The sequence below is a fragment of the Dermatophagoides farinae genome, chromosome 4, assembly GCF_024713945.1.
Source record: "Dermatophagoides farinae isolate YC_2012a chromosome 4, ASM2471394v1, whole genome shotgun sequence".
In the NCBI taxonomy this organism is placed as follows: domain Eukaryota; kingdom Metazoa; phylum Arthropoda; class Arachnida; order Sarcoptiformes; family Pyroglyphidae; genus Dermatophagoides; species Dermatophagoides farinae.
The window spans coordinates 4,383,475-4,404,504 of NC_134680.1; the positions used below are offsets into that span (position 1 = coordinate 4,383,475).

At 31.2% G+C, this 21,030-nt stretch overlaps 8 protein-coding genes across 12 annotated transcripts; 4 read left to right on the forward strand and 4 right to left on the reverse strand.

Moving 5' to 3' along the window:
- Positions 1–1,715: 1,715 nt before the first annotated feature.
- LOC124490135 (protein tyrosine phosphatase non-receptor type corkscrew) lies at positions 1,716–4,969 on the reverse strand. 5 transcript variants are annotated; one of them, XM_075730727.1, is made up of 7 exons: positions 4,544–4,969; positions 4,424–4,486; positions 3,610–4,342; positions 3,436–3,532; positions 3,250–3,342; positions 2,523–3,175; positions 1,716–2,467 (listed from the first exon to the last, which is right to left on the reverse strand). In XM_075730727.1, the coding sequence occupies exons 2-7, from the start codon at positions 4,453–4,455 to the stop codon at positions 2,132–2,134; spliced, it is 1,944 nt and encodes a 647-aa protein (XP_075586842.1). In that variant the 5' UTR covers positions 4,456–4,486; positions 4,544–4,969; the 3' UTR covers positions 1,716–2,131. The 5 variants fall into 5 exon arrangements, with proteins under 5 accessions (XP_075586842.1, XP_046908552.1, XP_046908553.1 ...); XM_047052596.2 differs by having other exon boundaries at positions 2,523–3,182; positions 3,254–3,342; positions 4,544–4,967; XM_047052597.2 differs by having other exon boundaries at positions 2,523–3,182; positions 3,254–3,342; positions 4,424–4,495; positions 4,544–4,967.
- Positions 4,970–5,315: 346 nt separating this feature from the next.
- On the reverse strand, positions 5,316–7,224 carry LOC124500545 (Cell division cycle 42). Its single transcript, XM_047064629.2, has 5 exons — positions 6,697–7,224; positions 6,475–6,631; positions 6,192–6,374; positions 5,921–6,118; positions 5,316–5,844 (listed from the first exon to the last, which is right to left on the reverse strand). The coding sequence occupies exons 2-5, from the start codon at positions 6,577–6,579 to the stop codon at positions 5,755–5,757; spliced, it is 576 nt and encodes a 191-aa protein (XP_046920585.1). The 5' UTR covers positions 6,580–6,631; positions 6,697–7,224; the 3' UTR covers positions 5,316–5,754.
- A 182-nt stretch (positions 7,225–7,406) lies between these two features.
- On the forward strand, positions 7,407–10,611 carry Wdr33 (WD repeat domain 33). The gene is made up of 7 exons (XM_047052731.2): positions 7,407–7,895; positions 7,965–8,165; positions 8,221–8,372; positions 8,444–8,668; positions 8,755–8,988; positions 9,066–9,176; positions 9,250–10,611. Exons 1-7 carry the CDS (start codon positions 7,614–7,616, stop codon positions 10,355–10,357), a joined length of 2,313 nt encoding a protein of 770 aa, XP_046908687.2. The 5' UTR covers positions 7,407–7,613; the 3' UTR covers positions 10,358–10,611.
- Positions 10,612–10,764: 153 nt separating this feature from the next.
- Positions 10,765–13,409, forward strand: Pgd (phosphogluconate dehydrogenase). The gene is made up of 5 exons (XM_047064634.2): positions 10,765–11,490; positions 11,552–11,627; positions 11,732–12,424; positions 12,482–12,676; positions 12,736–13,409. Exons 1-5 carry the CDS (start codon positions 11,474–11,476, stop codon positions 13,210–13,212), a joined length of 1,458 nt encoding a protein of 485 aa, XP_046920590.1. The 5' UTR covers positions 10,765–11,473; the 3' UTR covers positions 13,213–13,409.
- Positions 13,410–13,593: 184 nt separating this feature from the next.
- Positions 13,594–15,689, forward strand: LOC124500548 (uncharacterized). Its single transcript, XM_047064633.2, has 4 exons — positions 13,594–13,837; positions 13,908–15,310; positions 15,384–15,507; positions 15,565–15,689. The coding sequence occupies exons 1-4, from the start codon at positions 13,801–13,803 to the stop codon at positions 15,609–15,611; spliced, it is 1,611 nt and encodes a 536-aa protein (XP_046920589.1). The 5' UTR covers positions 13,594–13,800; the 3' UTR covers positions 15,612–15,689.
- Ost48 (dolichyl-diphosphooligosaccharide--protein glycosyltransferase non-catalytic subunit Ost48) lies at positions 15,626–17,403 on the reverse strand. The gene is made up of 4 exons (XM_047064635.2): positions 17,159–17,403; positions 16,977–17,087; positions 16,526–16,908; positions 15,626–16,457 (listed from the first exon to the last, which is right to left on the reverse strand). The coding sequence occupies exons 1-4, from the start codon at positions 17,292–17,294 to the stop codon at positions 15,771–15,773; spliced, it is 1,317 nt and encodes a 438-aa protein (XP_046920591.1). The 5' UTR covers positions 17,295–17,403; the 3' UTR covers positions 15,626–15,770.
- Positions 17,403–20,157, forward strand: ND-75 (NADH dehydrogenase (ubiquinone) 75 kDa subunit). The gene is made up of 5 exons (XM_047064630.2): positions 17,403–17,864; positions 17,952–18,386; positions 18,455–18,826; positions 18,894–19,513; positions 19,578–20,157. The coding sequence occupies exons 1-5, from the start codon at positions 17,540–17,542 to the stop codon at positions 20,064–20,066; spliced, it is 2,241 nt and encodes a 746-aa protein (XP_046920586.1). The 5' UTR covers positions 17,403–17,539; the 3' UTR covers positions 20,067–20,157.
- Positions 20,125–20,977, reverse strand: LOC124500553 (uncharacterized). The gene is made up of 3 exons (XM_047064638.2): positions 20,808–20,977; positions 20,595–20,732; positions 20,125–20,520 (listed from the first exon to the last, which is right to left on the reverse strand). Exons 1-3 carry the CDS (start codon positions 20,881–20,883, stop codon positions 20,288–20,290), a joined length of 447 nt encoding a protein of 148 aa, XP_046920594.1. The 5' UTR covers positions 20,884–20,977; the 3' UTR covers positions 20,125–20,287.
- Positions 20,978–21,030: the final 53 nt, after the last annotated feature.

A 21,030-nucleotide genomic window follows, 5' to 3' on the forward strand; every position in this document is an offset into this window, starting at 1 on the left:
AATACAAATACCTAAATTGATCATGGAATCAAACAACGATATGATGGTTGATGATAAATGGGTAGTGGTGGTGGTGGCGGCGGCGTTGATAGCAGTAGCAACATCAACACCAACACCAAAACATCAGCAATGAAAATGAGAGTGATCAGAAAAAAAAGATGCAAGGATTCCAGAAAACCAGAAAACAAAAAAATATCAAATAGTAGTAGCAGCATTAATCAATGAAGGAAGAGGAAGTAGAAATAGTGGTTGATGATAATGATGATGAGGATGAGGAGAAAGAAGAAGAAATCTGTTATCTATTTTTTATATTTGATACCACTGCCACAATTTTATCTATCCGGTATTTTTTTTTTTTTTTTTTTGAAAATTTTCTGAACACTATATAGCTTCTGATGGCACACTCACAGATCCAAGTTATTTCTGGTTATTATTTTTTATATAGAAGTTTTTTTTTATTGGAAGTGGGGAACAATAGGAAAAAAAATCGATAATCATCCTCCTCAATCCATTTAACTGTACCACCACCACCACTTCCAGTAGTTATATGATCAGAGTATTTACATATATTACAAAATAGTATAGTTGATGATGCAGTCCATTGGACTGCATGAATGGGATTGATGTTATGGTTTTTGGTCCAGACCAAAAAAAAAAAAAAAATCTTTCTGGTATCATTTTATTGGTAGTGGTAATTATATCAATTCAAGCAAAAAACACATCAGACAGCAGACGGGCGTCTCCTTGCATCCATAAATACCCAAAATGTAATGTGTGTATATAGAATACCAAATAGGATAAAAAAAACCAGAAACAAACTTGGAATGATGATCATCATCATCATCAATGGTTGGGCAGAAAAAAATGTTATATAGAATCGAAACATTTTTTTTGTGAGAAACACTGCACTTTTTTTCATCAGAAAAAAAAATGGAAAATTTACCGGCAATCTATACATTTTGGTAGCAGTAACATAACATTTACTTCACTAAATGTATGGAATGGATCGTTCGTTCGATTGTGGACGATTTTCATTGCGGGTCGCGCAAGCACATAAATGTTTGGGCGTCGTCGTCGTCATTGTTATTTTTTCAATATTTTCAAGTTTTGATAATTACTACTACTCTATTTTTTTCTGACCAAAAAAAAAATTTGACAAATATATCGGATGATGATGATGATGATGATGGAACACCAGAAGAGAAAAAAAAAGTTCGTCTGTACCATAGTCAAAATGAAAAAAAATAGCGTCTGTTGTTTTTTTTGTTGTGATCTGGTGTTATATATGCAGGTTGAATGAGACACACACACACACACACTCTTATATACATCAAACACATTTTGATTTTTTTCCAAACAAAATGTTGATCCATTCATATTCGGGTGGTTGTGTAGTGTGGAGCCCAATCGGACGATCGATCGATCAATCGGATGTAAAATAAAAATGATTCATTCATATGATAAATTCATACATTGTTGGTACATTATATAAGAAAAATCAACTGCCAAACCCATTATAACCCATTATTATTGGTGAAGAAATGAGCTTATTCTGTTGGAATAATCCTTTGAATTGTTGAATATTAATGATCACAATGATTTCTGTTTTCATTGAATTGAATTTCCATAATTTATATGAATTTGATGATATTACATAACCAATCAAAAAAAAAGAATTCATAAATACTTGGAAAACTTGGAAAAAAACAACAATATATTGTTTATCACAGCTTTATTTATTTCAATCTTAAATTTTCGAAAAAAAACAAACAACAAAAAAAAAAACTGAATTTAAATTTTGAACGATATGAATAGAATTTTTTTCTGTTTTTTTTGTTTTTAGTCGCTTGAATAATAATAATAATAATATATTCCTATGATGATGATGATGATGATGACAATGGACAAATTATTTGTTTTCATTTTGAATGAATAAACGTGTGTTTTGGACCCAATAAAAAGGTTTCCATTTCAAATATTTATATAATTAGATGAATAAATTTTCAATAAAAAAAACATAATAAGCAACAATTTTTTTTGGAGAATCAAAATAAGCACAAAACATTATTAATAATAATAACGATGATGATGATGATAAATTTCATCCAATTTTCAATCAATTTTTCTTCTCTCAAGTTTCATTCGTCGAACTTGATCCATATGGACAATCATTTGTTAAACGATTAAGTCTAGGCGGTATTGGTGGACGTTGTAATTCTATCTGACTGCTACAACTTTTATTTTGTTGTTGTTGAATTGTTGTTGATAAATTCGATGATGATGATGTTGTTGATGTCGATGATGATAATGGTATGATCATTGCATTAGCATTATTATTATTATTATTATTCATTACGGTTGATGCTGCAGTTGCAGCCGTAGCCGGTATACCATAACTAGTAAATTTATCGCCAACTTCATTTGTATATTTTATATTCGTATATTCACGACCAGCTTGTAAACTTTTCTGTAAGTAAAAAAAAAATTGAAATCAAAAATATGACACAAATATGTTCACTTACATGTTCAGCCTGAATCCTTTGCTGCAGCGTATTCACATAATGTTGTACGGCTAGATAAACAAATTTATATTGGGCAATCGTTTGTACCATACCGGAACGTTTTGTACGTACTATCTGTATAGTGCGTTGTATATCGATCTCACAATCCAAACCATGATGATTAATCTGATCGATTAATATATCGATAACAATAAATGTTCCAGTACGACCAATACCGGCACTACAATGTACAATGATTGGTCCAGAATCCGGTATTGATTCTTGTTTACAATTAACTTCATGTAGAAAATTCAATACACAACCAGGATCGGATGGTACACCATGATCAGGCCATGCCATAAAATGATAATGATAAACAATTCGTGAATCCTTTTCATTATCATCATAATGGATACGAAATTCACGTAACGTATGATGTAACATTGTCTTTTCTGATATTGTCTTAACGGATATCTTTCCATATCGCATTGATTGATCTTTATCCGGCCAATATCGTACACATTTTGGTTTACTACGTTCAATTTCTTTTGTTGTCATAACAATAATATAACATTTTTCATGCCAAACCATTGACCAGAAATCATTTTTCGTATTCGCTAATGGTCCCTGTGTTGCAATGTAAACTTTTTTACTCGGTTGATTTGTTAATTCATCTTCCACCTTTTTTTGAATGAATGAATGAATGATAAGATTTAGATCAAACAGAAAAAAAATTTGCTACTCATACAAACCTGTATATAATTGGCGTTAATATAGTCGGAAGCGGGATCATTTCCATCATCATTTGAAACATCTTTCAATGTGACTCGGGTACGATCGACTAAATTAATTAATTGATAGAAAAAAATCAATCAATCAATCAGAATAGTGAAACAGAAATTATAATTAAAATTTTTCACTCAATTATAATTACATGGTAATATATTTTTATATCGATTTTTATTTCGATTTTCCGATTGTTCACCGGCTTTCCGGGAATAAAGATGTTTACATGCTTGTTGTTGTAAATACTAAAATGTAAACAAAAAAAAATAAACAATCAGAATTCGGAATCGATTATTTAAACGAATTACAATGTAGAACATACTTCAAATTCTTCCCAGAATCCCGTTTTCCTCTCACGATCTTTACGATCACAACCATCTTCTTTTGATAGAATTTTTACACGATTTTCAATTGTTGATGCAGTGATTTTTGTTGCATTTAATGGTGAACGTAAATTCACTACGGTACCGGATGTTTCAACTATTGGATTACGTTTACAATATTCAATAAGATCGGTTAATGAATCAAATTTTTCACCACCACCAAAATCATATTTTGATTGTTGACAATAGATTTTTACATGTGATACTTTATCATCAATTCGAACGGCCAATACATAATCACCCGGTTTTCTTGATGTACGTACAAGAAAACTACCATTTTTTCCCTTTTCAAGTATCTGTCTTTCAGCTTCTTGTGGTGATATGTTACCATGAAACCAACGTTCAAATGTTGGATCTTCCGAGATCAATGGATATTTTAATTTAAATATACGATTACGATTATTACGTTCACGTATTTGATCAGGATTTTGCATATAATGATGTACTAATTCAACTAATGAGGCAAATTTTTCACCACCATATAGATCATAAAGATCATCTTCAGTATTCTGTATTTTAATATGTGTAACGGCGCTATCACTTAATACAGAAAGGGTAAAATCACCTGGATGTGAACTACTTGGACGTACTAAAAAACTACCATCAACACCACGATCGACAAGCATTTTTTCCGCCGATACACGATCAATGTTTGGATGAAACCATCGGCCTCTGAGAAAATAAATTGAAAATGACAAAAAAAAAATAAAATACATTCGAATCGAACATTTCGAAATAGAGAACGAATCATACCTTGAATTAATCAACGGCATTGTCATCGGCATTCCAAGTAATTATTGTGATAAAAAAAAATAACTAGACAAACTTTAAATTTAATTCAAAATTGATTCACAATAAAAAAAATCAGCATACACTGTTTTCAATAGATTATTTCAATCGATAATGGTGACGATGAAATGAAGCTCACAAAAAAGAATACACATTATCATTCTGTTGCTCTCTGATATCATCGATTAGTGGAACATTTTTAATTTAAAAATATATTTTGTAGTGTGTTCTTCAACGATTTTTTATTTTTCATAAAAATCACACACACAAATCGTATAATAATAAAAATCGTTGAAAAAGAGAGAAAGGATAAAAAAAATCGCTAAATATTTCGGAAAGATTCTTTTGGCTCACTATACTGTTGAATTGGTTGGTTGGTTGGTTGGTTGCGCTGAATTATACAAACAACACACACACACACATTCCGACAGTGTATCTCTGTGTGAAGTTATTAAAAAAAAATGATAAAACTCACACTCAAATACACACGATTATAATCAATAAAAAATACAATCTTTCATCAACATTATACGAAACCGTTACGGCCATCTTTTGGTCAAAAAAGCAAATTGAATTTCGAATCAAAATAATTCAGTTCTGGTGATTTTGGCAAAAAACAAAAAAAAAAAAAAAAAACAAAGAAAAAACTCAATAATTAAAAAATCAAAATTTTTTTTCTTTTCTTTTTTTTTCATCATAGAAAAAAAATTCATCCATTATAATAATAATTAGAAGAAAAAATATGATTAATCAATCAATTGATTGATAAATAAAATGGGAAAAAAAATTCACAAATACACACCCGCACACACATACACACACAATTGTGATAAATATAGAATGAAAAATTTTGGAATTAAAAAAAAAAATTTTTTTTTTAGAAAAAAAAATCCATTCAGCCCATCAAAGGAAAAAAAATTTGTTTTTCTTATTAAAAAAAAATTGCTATACAAAAAGTTTCGCTGATTTGATTTGTTGATTGTTGGCTGTTGTTGTTGTTGTTGGTTGTTTGTTGTTGTTGCTGTGTATAACCGAAAAAATCGGATTTTTTGTTTTGTTTTATAAATATAATTATTATAGTAAAAAAAAATTTGTTCAATCGACGTGGATAATAAGAGAGAAAATTTTCAAAAAGAGATTGTTTTTCTTTTTTTTTTGTTTCTGAAAAAAACGACGATAAATAGATAAAATGCTGTCATTGTTTTGATTTGATTTTTCAATTCTGATAAATCATTTATTCCTGTTTTATTTTTATTTTTTTTTGTTGAATTCTGTCTCTAGTGGAGAAGAAATTTTTAGATTATGGTACATTTTCGTTTACGTTTTGGTTGTGGTGGTTCCAATGCGGCCAAAATTGCCTCATCAAATACATTTTTTAATCCTCTCTAATGTTTCAGTGGCCAAAAAAAAAAAAAAAAAATGTTAATCTTGGTAAAAGATCAAATCTTATTCAATTCTTACCTGTGTCAATGCTGAACATTCAACATATTTAACCGCTTTTAATTCTTTGGCCAATTTTTCACCAGCTTCCGGTGTAATTGGTTTCTGTTTATTTTTCGATAATTTTTCTATTGTTGATGCTTCATCACGTAGATCGATTTGTGTACCAACTAATAAAAATGGTGTTTTCTGGCAATGATGTGTTATCTCCGGTACCCACTATTATTAAATGAAAAATCATTCATCATTAAATACAATTAAGAAATCAATCAATGATTATTAATATACATACTTTTTCACGAACATTTTCAAACGATGATGGTGATACAACAGAAAAACAGACAAGAAATACATCGGTTTGTGGATAGCTTAATGGACGTAAACGATCATAATCTTCTTGACCGGCCGTATCGAATAAACCTAATGTATATGGTTCACCACCAATCATAACGGTGACGGCATAATTATCGAAAACCTATAATAAATTATATATATGGTGGATTCGTAATTCGATACAAAATCGAAAAAATTGATTTAGACAAAAAAAAAATTCTTCAATTTTATTTTCTACTTACTGTAGGCACATATTCAGAAGGGAATTTATTTGTTGTATATGAGATGAGCAAACATGTTTTACCAACAGCACCATCACCAACAACAACACATTTAATTGTCTGCATTTTTCTTCTGCTTTTTTATTTTTGATTTGATTTTATTCACCGAGTTAAAATCCTGAAAAAAAACAAATCAGATTAATAACCTGTTACACAAATACAATCATTAGTAAATAAACTTACCTGTGGAAAAATGGGTTATATAGAAAAAAAAATCTAAAATTTCACGAACCGGAATGGAATTCCAAAAAAAATGGCAACGAATGAACACCGTTTTGAATGATTTTCGAATATTATCGGGCCGTTGATCTCGGGCGATGGATCAATAAACAATTAGATTTGATTGAAATAATTAAAAAAATTATTATTGAATGATGATTTATAAATCAAAAATCAATCAATCGATGATGATCAAATATGAAAAAAAACTCAGATTTTTGAAATATAATAATAAACAAGCGTCATAAAGATATAGATAGTTGATTGTGATGATTATATGTTTGATGGCAATGAATGGTTATCTCGTTATCTTGTCTTATTTTAAGGATGAAATTTTTTTTTCAATTTTCAATCAATTTAGAATGATGTATATAAAAAAAGAATCATCTTCATTAGAAAAAAAACCACAATCATCTATTGATCATCAATCAATAATAAATTAACATCAGCAAATGAGCACTCACTCACACACACACATACACACACAATAGTGATAGAGCACCATACATCAAACAGGAGAAACAAGGGGCATCTAACGCCATCTATCGATCGGCTCAATGTATTTTCAAAAAAAGTTTTTTTTTTGTTGGGCGTTCTTTTATCATTTTGACGTTAGAATCATAAATTCTGAGTGATGATGATGATATCACAAATCACAGAGCGTAACGTCATTTATGGACATTACATCGAATGTCAGATGATGCTGTACATATCGCACACACACACATTTGATTCATTTGATTCTGTTTTGTTTTCATTTGTTTTTTTTTCTAATAATTTCATTATGACGCTTGTGTTTAATTAATTTTTATTATTAATAATTTCAATTAAGTTATTCACGATTCCTTTCATCGATTTTTCTTGTGATATATTCAATCATAATGAGCAACACATACCGTAATCCGAATCCTGTCAACATAACAAATACTAAAACAACATCATTTGTTAAACCACAGACAAGTTTCTATACGTTTCAACCACGGCCACCTGTACCATCACCATTTCAAAATGCTGAATTTGATGGAAAACGTCTACGTAAAGCGGTTGCACGTAAAACAGTTGATTATAATTCCTCGATTGTAAAAATGTTAGAATCACGTATTTGGCAACGAGATCCACGTGATTATCGTGCCATACAACCCGATGTTGCTTATTATACTGAGGTATGAAAAAAATTTGTGATTGATTGATTGCATCATTTACATAATGATAATTATCATGTATAATTATAGATTGTTCCACCAATGTATATGCAAAATAATGCAGCCAATTGTATAACAACAAAATTTGTTCGTACATCAACGAACAAAATGCGTTGCCCAATATTCTGTGTATTATGGACACCAGAAGGTCGTCGGCTAATAACCGGATCATCCAGTGGTGAATTTACCCTTTGGAATGGCCTAACATTTAATTTCGAAACTATTCTACAGGTAAACTAGATTATTATTAACAATACAAATTTCTTTCAAAAATACTCTATCCTAGGCTCATGATACGACCGTCAAAGTAATGGTATGGTCAAGAAATGATTCCTGGATGGTCACTGGCGATCAAAATGGCTATGTTAAATATTGGCAAAGTAATATGAATAATGTGAAAATGTTTCAAGCACATAAGGAACCTGTTAGAGCCATTAGGTAAGTTCAGTGGTTTTAAGGAAACATTAAAAAAACTAACTTTTTCTAATTAACTGTTGTTTTTTGAATAGTTTTTGTCCAACTGATACAAAATTCGCTACATGTTCCGATGATGGAACCATACGAATATGGGATTTTTTTCGTTGTTTCGAAGAAAGAATCCTACGTGGTCATGGTGCCGATGTTAAAGGTGTCGATTGGCATCCAACCAAAGCATTGATTGCATCTGGTAGTAAAGATAGCCAACAGCCAGTAAAATTATGGGATCCAAAAAGTGGACAAAGTTTAGCTACATTGTAATTATCTAAATCTATTCTTTCATGAATGTTATTTTATTAAAATAAATTTTAAACAATCCATTCGTTTTCCCTTTATATGATAGACATGCACATAAAAATACAGTAACCGATGTAAAATGGAATCATAATGGTAATTGGCTTTTAACATCATCACGTGATCATCTTATTAAAATCTATGATATTCGAAATATGACAAATGAAATGCAAACATTTCGTGGCCATAAAAAAGAGGTTAGCTGTCTAGCATGGCATCCAATACATGAAGGTCTATTCGCTAGCGGTGGTTCGGATGGTTCTATATTATTCTGGCTTGTTGGGTAATTTGTGTTGTAACCTTCTTTATACCATTTTTGTCCATTCATATCTGATAATTTTTTTCCCCATTTGATTCCAGAACCGATAAAGAAATTGGTTGCATGGAAAATGCACATGAATCAATCGTATGGTCATTAAGTTGGCATCCATTAGGTCATATTCTAACTTCTGGATCTAATGATCATACATGGTATGCAATAGTATTGCATTGTATGAATTCCAAATTCTTAATTTGTTTTTTTTTCTTTGTTTAATCATTACAGTAAATTTTGGACTAGAAATCGTCCAGGCGATAAAATGCGTGATCGATATAATCTTAATCTATTACCTAAAGGTGTTGAAGAATGTGAAGATGGTGATGATCTTTCCTCATACATTCCGGGTATGGGTTTTAATGATATTGGTGGTTGTAAAAATGATGAAGAAGAAATTGGTCCTATAATACCTGGTTTTGGTTTCGAACGATCCGATGAATTGGAAATGGCCACTACAGCTACAGCAACGGCAACTATTCCATCAAATGAATCAGCATTATCATCATCTCATCAACAACCAACTACTAGTGGAACAGGAAATGATAATATCACTAGTAATAATCAACAAAAATCAAATAAAAGTCATCATCATAATCATCAACGAACAAAGGAACGTAAACAACCATATTCAAAACCGATACCGAAAAAATTCCAACAACAATGGAATAATATGGAAAATATGAAAAATAATAATTCCAATTTACATCGTAATAATCATCATCACCCTAATCAACAACAGCAGCACCAACACCAACAACAACTGCAGAATAATTCTAATGAAAATAATATGGCACCAATGACAAACACATATAATCATTTTAATAATAATCATCATCATCAACAACATCATGATCAATATGGTCAGCAACAGCAACAAACTCAATTTGATGGCTACAATAATAATAATAATAATAATCTATATCCGCCCGGTAATCATCCGGATACAATGTATCAACAGCAACAACAATCGAACAAACAATATGGTCAACAACAGCCACCACCACCATCATATTTTAATGGTCATGATCAACAACAACAGCAGCCGTTTTCAACAAATCCGGAAGTATATGGTCACCATCATCATCATCAACAACAACAACAGCAGCCATATTATAATAATTCACAACAACAGCAAAATTGTTATCAAAATTTTCAACAACAGCAGCAGACGCAACCGATGCCACCTCCACAACAACAAACTTACCATGTAAATCCATCATCATCATCATCATACGGAAATGAATCACATAATGATAGTGATTTACGATTTAATAATCAATATAATCATCATCAATCTGACCATCAACAACATACAAATGATCAATCAAGAAATTGAAAATCATCTAAAAAAACATGAATGAATTCTTGTGTATAAATGTTAACAAATATATATTTATAATATATTATTAGCAGTATCATATTCATCCATCTGTAATTTATCATCATCATCATCATCATCATCATTTTTTTTGTTCCATAAATTGTATAAATATATTGATCTTATCTGAATTTGATCAAATATTTTTTTTTTCGTTGTTATAACAAAATGAATTTTTCTTATGAATCTTTTGAATAAATTCTTGCATGAAATTGCGATCGATCGTTACTAATGTCTATTATAATAAACAAAAAATAAATGATAAATAGAATATTCATGACAACGAACAGAACGAAAAAAAAACTTGCATAAATTTTGAATCTGAATCTTTGAAAAAACAATAAACTTTAAAAAATGTCATCATCATACACATACATGGTTACCGACAACAACGACTATAAATTTTTTTTTTCAAACTTTAAATTACAGCTGTACTATATATTCAACAAAAAAAAAGAACCATCAAACTGGATTTTCATCCTGATCATCATTATCGAATTAGAGTTTCGTAAAGGTAAAAAATAAATTTCAAAGAAAATCATCTTCATTGTCATCGAGAAATGATACGCCTTTTTGTGGTAAGGTTCATTATATCATCATATTATGAATCAAGAAAAAATGAAATATAATCTATAAAAACGGATTGCCACTAGCAACCAACCAACCGAACTAACAAACAAACAAAATCAACAAATTTTTTTTCTTTCTTCTCTCTTCGTTTTCGACAATGGTAAACTTTGATCGTTAAATCGACGAACGGCATTTTTTTTCTTGTTGTTGTCGCTTATTATTCAATTAATAATTTCTCAATGTCAGCAACAACGACGAAAACGATGATGATGATGATAAGAAGAAGTATATGTGACACACAGACACACTTCAACAATATTTTCTGATAATAAGAGTCACTGTCAATTGTTAGCTCGACTCGAGTTGTTGTGTGACGTTTGATTTTTTTTCCTATCCTGATCAATTTGACGCTATAAAGTTATTTTAAAGATTTTTTCTTTTAAATTTACTGTACACATCAATTCTATTTGAAGTAAATTAATTTACCAGAAGTATTGAATAATAATGGCTTGTGAAGGAACGTAAGTTATTATTATTTTTTTTTTTTGATTTTACCGTTATTCATTTTTCAATTCAATTAAGTGCCGATATTGCATTGATTGGTTTGGCTGTCATGGGACAGAATCTTATTCTTAATATGGCCGATCATGGATTTACGGTTTGTCCAATTTTTGTTTTGTTTTGTTTTGTTTTATTTTGTTTGTTTTAAATTTCACAATTGTTAATTTTTTCTGTTTTTTTTATCAATCAATTGATTGATAGGTTTGTGCATTCAATCGTACCACATCGAAGGTCGATGATTTTCTTGCTAATGAAGCAAAAGGAAAAAGTATTGTCGGTGCACATAGCCTTGAGGAAATGGTGTTGAAATTACAAAAACCCCGAAAAATAATTCTTCTTGTCAAGGCTGGATCAGCTGTTGATTCATTCATCGAACAATTGATACCATTATTGGAGCCAGGTGATATCATAATTGATGGTGGTAATTCCGAATATACGGATACACAACGTCGTTGTGAATATCTTCGATCAAAAGATTTATTGTTCGTTGGTTCGGGTGTAAGTGGCGGTGAAGAAGGTGCACGATATGGACCATCATTGATGCCCGGTGGTCACGTTGAAGCATGGCCACATATTAAAACAATTTTCCAAAGTATATCGGCTAAAGCGGATGATGAACCATGTTGTGATTGGGTCGGTGATAATGGTGCCGGACATTTTGTCAAAATGGTTCATAATGGTATTGAATATGGTGATATGCAAATAATTTGTGAAGCATATCATTTGATGAAAAATGTTCTCGGTTTATCGCATGATGAGATGGGCGATATTTTTGATGAATGGAATAAAGGTGAATTGAATTCATTTTTGATCGAAATCACCCGTGACATAATGCGATATAAGGATACGGATGGACAGCCATTGGTGGAAAAAATTTTGGATTCAGCTGGACAGGTAAGGTTATTTTACAACACACAGTTCTTACTAATCGTGGTTGCAATGAATCATCAGAAAGGAACCGGTAAGTGGACGGCCATATCGGCGTTGGATTTTGGTGTACCGGTTACATTGATTGGTGAATCAGTGTTTGCACGTTGTTTATCATCGCTGAAAGATGAACGTATGGCTGCAAGCCAACAACTTTCCGGGCCATCAACAACAGAATTTAATGGTGATAAAACGGCATTCATTGAGGATATTCGTAAGGTATGATAAAAACAGACATCTTGTTTTGTTTTTCAGTAAATTTGATCATTTTTATCCAGGCATTGTATGCATCGAAAATTGTATCCTATGCTCAAGGTTTCATGTTGTTACGTGAAGCTGCAGTCAAATTCAATTGGAATCTAAATTATGGTGGTATTGCATTGATGTGGCGTGGTGGTTGCATTATTCGTTCGGTATTTTTGGGCAACATTAAAAAAGCGTTCGATAATAATGCCGAACTACAGAATCTTATGATGGATGATTTTTTCCGCGAAGAAATTGGTAAATGTCAGGATTCTTGGCGTAATGTTATTGCTACAGCTGTAAAGATTGGTATACCGACACCGGCATTTTCAACTGCTCTTGCTTTTTATGATGGTTATCGGTCATCACAATTGCCGGCTAATTTGATTCAAGCTCAACGTGATTATTTTGGTGCTCATACCTATCAATTGATCGATAATCCTGGTACATTTATCCATACTAATTGGACTGGTAAAGGTGGTAATGTTTCATCATCAACATATAATGCTTGAGTGATCAATCAATAATGAGCATTGAACACTAAAAACAAAAACAAAACATGGTGATGGTTCAAATTATTATATTATAATTAATCATGCATGTGTGTTTTAATCGTTAATTTCAATTTAAAATTTTTTATTTTAACAAAAATCTATTTTATTGAATTGATTTGAGAAAAAAAAATTAAAATTAATTAAAATTTCATAAATTCGTCAATTACGCCATCTATTGGCTGTTGTTTTTCATTCGAAATGAAAATCCTATATCATTTGGGGTGTTAGTCTCAATGACATATTGTGTATCATTGTGTATCCGAATGTATCAATTATCGCCTATTCAGACTGTAAACCATTTTTGTTTGAAATCGTTATCGTTTGTTTTGTCATGCATGCATGCATTATTTTTTTTCTGTTGAATTTGTGACTAAATTGTAAACACAGAAAAATGATTCATTAAATCAATTTGATGATGAAATTTTATAAATTTAAATTCAATCACCATCATCATTTTTTTCTTGTTTTTGTATACTGATCTCATCTGTTGGATTTTTGTGTGTATTTGCCATTTTCAAAAAAAAAAAAAAAAATTCAAAATAAATCATGTCAAATCAACCGAGAAGCAATGAATTGAATCGAGGTAAATTGTATATTCCAAAATTTTTGAAATATTTCAAAAAAATGATTGTCAATTTTTTTTGTTATCTAAGCCAACAATTATCAATCAAGAAGCAATCATAATTCATATCGTAAACGTCGTTTTGTTTCATTACCGATGGAATTTCATGAATCGTGTTTAAATTATTGTGGTAAAAAACGACGAAATACTTCAAACATGACCATGGTACCTGCTTCACATCTATTAATGGGTGGTGTAAATTTTCAGGATCCATTAAATTTAAAAAGTAATAAAACGAATGATGATCAATCTAACATTTCTGGAAACAACCACGACAATACTAACAAAATAGATCGTTCACCAGATAATTCTAAAGAAATGGTCAATGTTTTGATACCATCAAATCTACAAGATCCGTTGAATCTAACACATTCGGATTGTCCGAAAGAATCAGATCTAATATCGGCCGATTCCATAACGAATAAAAGTACAAGTGGTGGTGGCATCATCATTAATCACAATCATAATCCTCATTGTAATAAAAGACAACGAACATCATCCGAAAGTGAAATTCATCGCCAAATGTCGTTACCTTCAACATCAAAAACATCATCAGCTATGATTAAAGATGATTCCTGTCTTAATCATCATTGTTATCATAATATACAGTCATCATCTTCATTAATTCAATCATCATCAACAACGACAACATCGAAAACGATTCGAAAACCACCATTATTACAACGATGTTCATCGAAAGATTGTTGTACACATAATAATAATAATAATAATCACCATAAAAGATATACGAATAATATTTGTGATACAAATTTTCGATCAGATCGATCAAAACAACCATTAAATCATTCACATCAACAACCACAACAACAACATCCGGATTCTATAAAATCGAATACGAAACAACAGAAACAAAAAGAACGTTTTCAATATGGAAATTATAATCGTTATTATGGATATCGAACAATGGAAAATGACGAAGATCCTCGAATTGGATTATTTCGTCCGGAATGGTTCACGGATAAAGATGTTCTCGATATTGGTTGCAATGTTGGTCAAGTTACCATGAAGATAGCACAGAATTTTCATCCGAACAAAATTATCGGTATCGATATTGATCAATCATTGATAAAGGTAGCCAAAAAAAATGTTCGACAAATTGTTACGAAAAAAATTATAGAAAAGGAAAAATTTGATTCATTACCAAACGTGGATGATGAAACTGTTAATGATTTTCCAAATAATGTAAATTTTGTTCAAGTTAATTATGTTCCAACATCGGATGATAAACTTGAATATCAAAAACCTGAATATGATTGTATCCTATGTTTGAGTGTTACAAAATGGATTCATCTAAATTGGGGTGATGCTGCTCTTAAACGTGCATTTCGTCGAATGTTTCTACAATTACGTCCCGGTGGTTCACTCATACTTGAACCACAACCATGGTCTTCGTATAAGAAAGCTAAAATGAGTGTAAGTCAATTTTTTTTTAATTTTGGAAATTTGAAATTAACTCCTAATGAATTTTGAATCCATTATTATTTAGGCAAAATTACGGGAAAATTTTCGTTCGATTCGTTTTAAACCGGAACATTTTCATGAATTTCTACTCAAAGATGTTGGCTTTAAAAGCTGTGAATTATTGGGCACGCCTGCACATAATCAAAAAGGTAATAATCATGATTATGAAAAAAAAATTCTAATAATTCCGTTGATATTCCCCATAGGTTTTCAAAGGCCAATTTATTTGTATAAGAAAAAAATGGAAAACTGATACATGTGTAAAAATTTTGTTTTTCAAAGATTTTTTTTATTGAGATTATAAGATTAATTATAAAAAAGTGAAGAGAAAAAGGAAATTTACAAATATCAGGCCTGTATTTGTGTGTGTGTGTTTGTGTTCAATCTGTTGTTTTTGTCGTCGAATCATCGACTAATCTGACTTAGTTTTCATTGTTGGTTCACGGAAATAAAGAAATACAAAACTAAATAGAAAAACACTGAACATCATTGAAAAGGCGCTAAAATAATATGGATATGCTGATATAATGAAACGTTCATATTGTGTATGCTGTAATGGACGTACAGAAACCTGTGTTGATGAATAAAGATTTGTATAGCCAACACGTTTATAATCGACAATAAATTTATAAACACCATAAACATCTGGTATACGAAATCGAGCAACATATTCATTATTTTCTTTTCGCAATGTTTGCCGTATAAATGGATCGATACGAACAAATTCCATTTGTATATCATTGGCATCGAATGGTATCCATTTACCATTTTTATCGAATATTTCAATCATAGCCCAATATTCAACATCATCCATAATTGTATAGGAATCATTTTCATTGGTACCGGTTTTAAAATGTTTAACCGAACTGACACGTAGGACACCTTGTTCTTTGAATACCCAACCTGATAAGGAAAGTGCCAATTGTTCATTGCCAGATTTATCATATTGTCGAACATTCGGTGAACCAGCGATTTTAATCGGTGATTGAAAGAAATTATCACTGAAAAAATCAAGTGAACCGACAAAAACGACACGTGCATTGTTTCGTGCTTGTAATGCCGATATAAGAATGGTATTTTTGCCAACAACATGTGGATACTGTTTTTGTATAATTAAAATGCATTATTTATAATTTGAATAACAATTTCAAATAACAAATTTCTTACCTCAGTTATTTCTTTTAATGGGTTATGCGAATAACATGTTGATGTTCCTTTAAGGACATCTAAAACCAATGTATTTTTCGGATCGGAAATCATACCAATGCCACGGAACAAAATCGGATTAATACGGGATCGGTCACCGACAATAGTTGGTGCATCGATTAAATCTTCAGTGCCGACAACGATAAGCGTATGCATATCATCATCGGTAGCATCATAATTAAAATGATCGATTACTTGTGCACCTTCTTCATCGATTTCTAAACCACATTCAACGGCCAATTCACGTATAGCATCGCCAACATTTTCATTGGCAGCTACTAATAAATTACCACCATTATCAATAAATTCGGTAATTGCTTGTGTATTGATATTGCCACCAAATTCTATTGTTTTTATTGGGGAAAATTCCGATCAAAACAAAATAAGCGAAAATAAATAAATTCACATATACCTTCGGCTGATGGTGAAAACAGAATCAGATGCTGATATAATGGTGTACCATATTTAGTTAACGATAATGTAGCATCATCGGCCAAACGAAATGTAAGATCAAATCCTCTATCTAATTAATATATAATTTTCAATAAGAACAAATTGATCATCAAGAAAAAAAAATCAAAATCAATAGAATACCTTGTAATGATTTAAAGAAAATGGAATGTGTTTCTTTTATGGATAAATGATCCAACAATACTAACACTGAACCATTGGCCACAGATAATCGAACAAAACATAGGAGAAACAATGAAATTGGTAGTATCATTTTCATAACAATTTTTTTACAATGAATTTTTTAAAATAAAAAAAAAATATTAAACAATTAAAAAGCGGTGGAAACAATCAGACTGAAAAACCGACGTGTAAATTCTTTTGGCATGACGATACTATTCATATAATACATACATAACAAGAGGTCACCTGAATGAATTGAGAATTGTTTTGATTTTTTTAGTTTTTTCTCTTTGTTTCATCTTCTTCATCGGCAACAACAACATTGATCAGAAAATCGAAATAATGTTTAAATTAATTCGAAATAATCAGAACTCTATTATCGTAAATCATCTTCGAAAGGCTATTAAATCATCATCAGGTACAGCCATTATTAATCAATCACAAACACGAACATTATCCGATTTGGTTGAAGTTTTTATTGATGATCAATCGGTTAAAGTTGAACCGGGTACTACCGTTCTAGAAGCTTGTGCTCGTGTTGGTATTGAAATACCGAGATTTTGTTATCATGAACGTTTATCGATTGCCGGAAATTGTCGAATGTGTTTGGTTGAAGTGGAAAAAAGTCTTAAACCTGTAGCATCATGTGCTATGCCTGTAATGCCTGGTAAATTTATTTTTTCTTAAAAATTATAGAATTTTTTTCATGAATACAAATCCTTGATTTATTCATTTCATTTTTTTTTATTTGCAGGTATGAAAATTAAACCGAATTCTGAATTTTCTAAAAAAGCTCGTGAAAGTGTTATGGAATTTATACTTTTGAATCATCCATTGGATTGTCCGATTTGTGATCAAGGTGGTGAATGTGATCTTCAAGATCAATCAATGGCATATGGATCAGATCGATCACGATTACGTATCGATTTGGATGAGAAACGTGCGGTTGAAGATAAAAATATTGGCCCATTAGTGCGTACGATTATGACACGATGTATTCAATGTACACGCTGTGTACGATTTATGAATGAAATTGGTGGCTGTCCAGATTTGGGCACAACTGGTCGTGGTACTGATATGCAAATTGGTACCTATTTAGAAAATGTTACTATGCTCAGTGAATTATCCGGTAATATTGTCGATATTTGTCCGGTTGGTGCGTTAACATCGAAACCATATACATTTACTGGTGAGTGTTTTATTTAATATCAATAAAAAAATGTTTATCATGAAATTGAAATTTTCATCTATATTTAGGACGTCCTTGGGAATTACGACGTTATGATTCAATCGATATTTTCGATGCTGTCGGTTCGAACATTAGTGTTTGTCAAAGATCAGGTGATCTCTTGCGTATTATTCCTCGTTTACATGAAGATATCAATGAAGAATGGTTAGCGGATAAATCACGTCATGCACCGATCGATGGATTGAAAACACAACGCCTAACAACACCAATGTTACGGCCATCATCTAATTCACATCTACAGGAATGTGATTGGGAAGATGCATTGATTTCATTATCACAAGCAATCGATCATTGTGATGCACAAAGGCTAGTTGCCATTGTTGGTCCACATACCGATGCCGAAACAATGGTGGCTGTTAAAGATTTCTTCAACAGCATGGGTACTACAATTTAATGATCATCACTTTCTATTTATTTTAATTAATCCAAATGTTTTAATTTCTTTAGATTCTGATAATCTATATGTACACGTTGATTCAAAATTTGATACGACAATTTTCCCAAAATCATCGGATTTGAATTTCCGTTCAAATTACCTGTTCAATACGGGCATAGCCGCATTAGAAGATGCCGATTTCCTATTAATCATTGGTTCGAATGTACGCTATGAAGCTCCATTGGTTAATCATCGGATTCGAAAAGCATGGCGACAAAGTACATTGATTGATATTGCATTTGTTGGACCGAAAAATCTTGATCTATCCTATGATTATACATGGCTTGGTGATGATCTGAATACATTGAATCAAATTTATTCGGAAACACACCCTGTTGTGAAAAAATTGAAAGCGGCCAAAAAACCAGTCATCATTCTGGGACAACAGATTTTAAAATCCGAAAATTCAAATGATTCAATCTATTCGGCTGTAAAATCTATTAGTGAAAAATTTAATGCCGATTTTAACATACTTCATGCAAACGCATCACAAGTTGCTGCATTCGATTTAGGTTTTAAACCAAGTTTCGAAATGAATTTAGAAGATAATAATCGGCCAACGGTCATGTGGTTGTTTGGCGTAGATGATGCCGGTCTTCAAATACCGAAAAATTGTTTTGTCGTTTATCAGGTAATTGATTGACTATTTTGCTATTTTTGTATTTATTTGATCATTTCCTTTCATCATAATAAAGGGGCATAATGGTGACATTGGTGCAAATCAAGCAGATTTAGTTTTACCGGGTGCTGCTTATACTGAAAAACAAGGCGTCTATGTTAATATGGAAGGACGTGCACAACAAACATTGGCCGCAATAACACCACCATTAATGGCTAGAAATGATTGGTATATTGTTCGTGCCGTATCGGAAATATCAAATCGAACATTACCATATGAAAATCTTTCGGGCATTCGTCAACGTATGTCACAATTAGTACCAAGCCTTACGGATTTCAATAAAAATATTCAACCCATTGCGATTCAACCACCATCATTATCAACACGATCGACAATTAAATCCGAAACAATGAAAATATTATCAAATAAAAAATTGACGCCCATGATGAAAGAATTGGCCGATTATTATCAAACAGATATTATTTCACGTTCATCATCTACAATGGCCAAATGTGTACAAGCCGTACAAAAAGAGGTGATCAAACGGCAACGACAACAACAATAATGATAATGATAATTAATTTAGATGATGTTGATAAACAAATTGAATATAGAATAATAAATAAAGTTCTTCGTTTCTTTCTTTCTATTTTCAATTGAATTGGTATTTTGGTCTTTGTAAAACTAATTAATTATTACAAAATATGAATGAAAGAAAAAATCAATCGAATATCGGCTATCTGGATTTTTCGATGAATGTTGATTTCGTTGTTTTTGTTTTCTGGGTTAACCATTATTCAAATGAATACCATCTTTATCTAATTCATTTAGAATCGTTGTACGTGCAGTATTAAAATCGAATGGCGGTATTGAACTATCACCCATAAACATATTTAATAACATATTAATGAATGACATAACACGACGACCAATACGTGATAGAAAGGAATTTCCTTGACCACCATTATCAACATATTCAACAGTACCATCTTCACGTACGATTGCAGTTCGCTCATCAACTATTAGAAATGAGAAAATAATAAGAACCCGAATTCAAAATAAAATAAAATAAAAATTTTCTTCAAGTACTTACATCCAAACATTCTCTTAATCATATCGATTATCGTATGAATCATACTTCGTGTTGGATGTTGATCATCTCTGAAACTATCTGTATCGACAGTTTCGAATGCACCACCATCATCCCGAACTGTTCTTGGTGCTCCATTTCCTTTTTCGGATTCCCAGCAACAACAACAAAAACATTAGTTCATTCATGTTAGGTTTTTTCGGAAATACATCTTACCCGTATGTAGAATGGCCAACAAAATGATCGCAAACAATGATAACCACAATGTAATAGTCGGATTAATTGGCGACATTTTCAATTCGATTGATTTTTAAAATCTAAAATGAAACGCTTGAATCATTTTGCATGGTTAATTTATAGCCTTTATCAATTATGATGGAATTATCAGTTTTTAAACTTGTTTTGTCTTTGTCTTTCTTCTTGATTCGATTATTTTTCC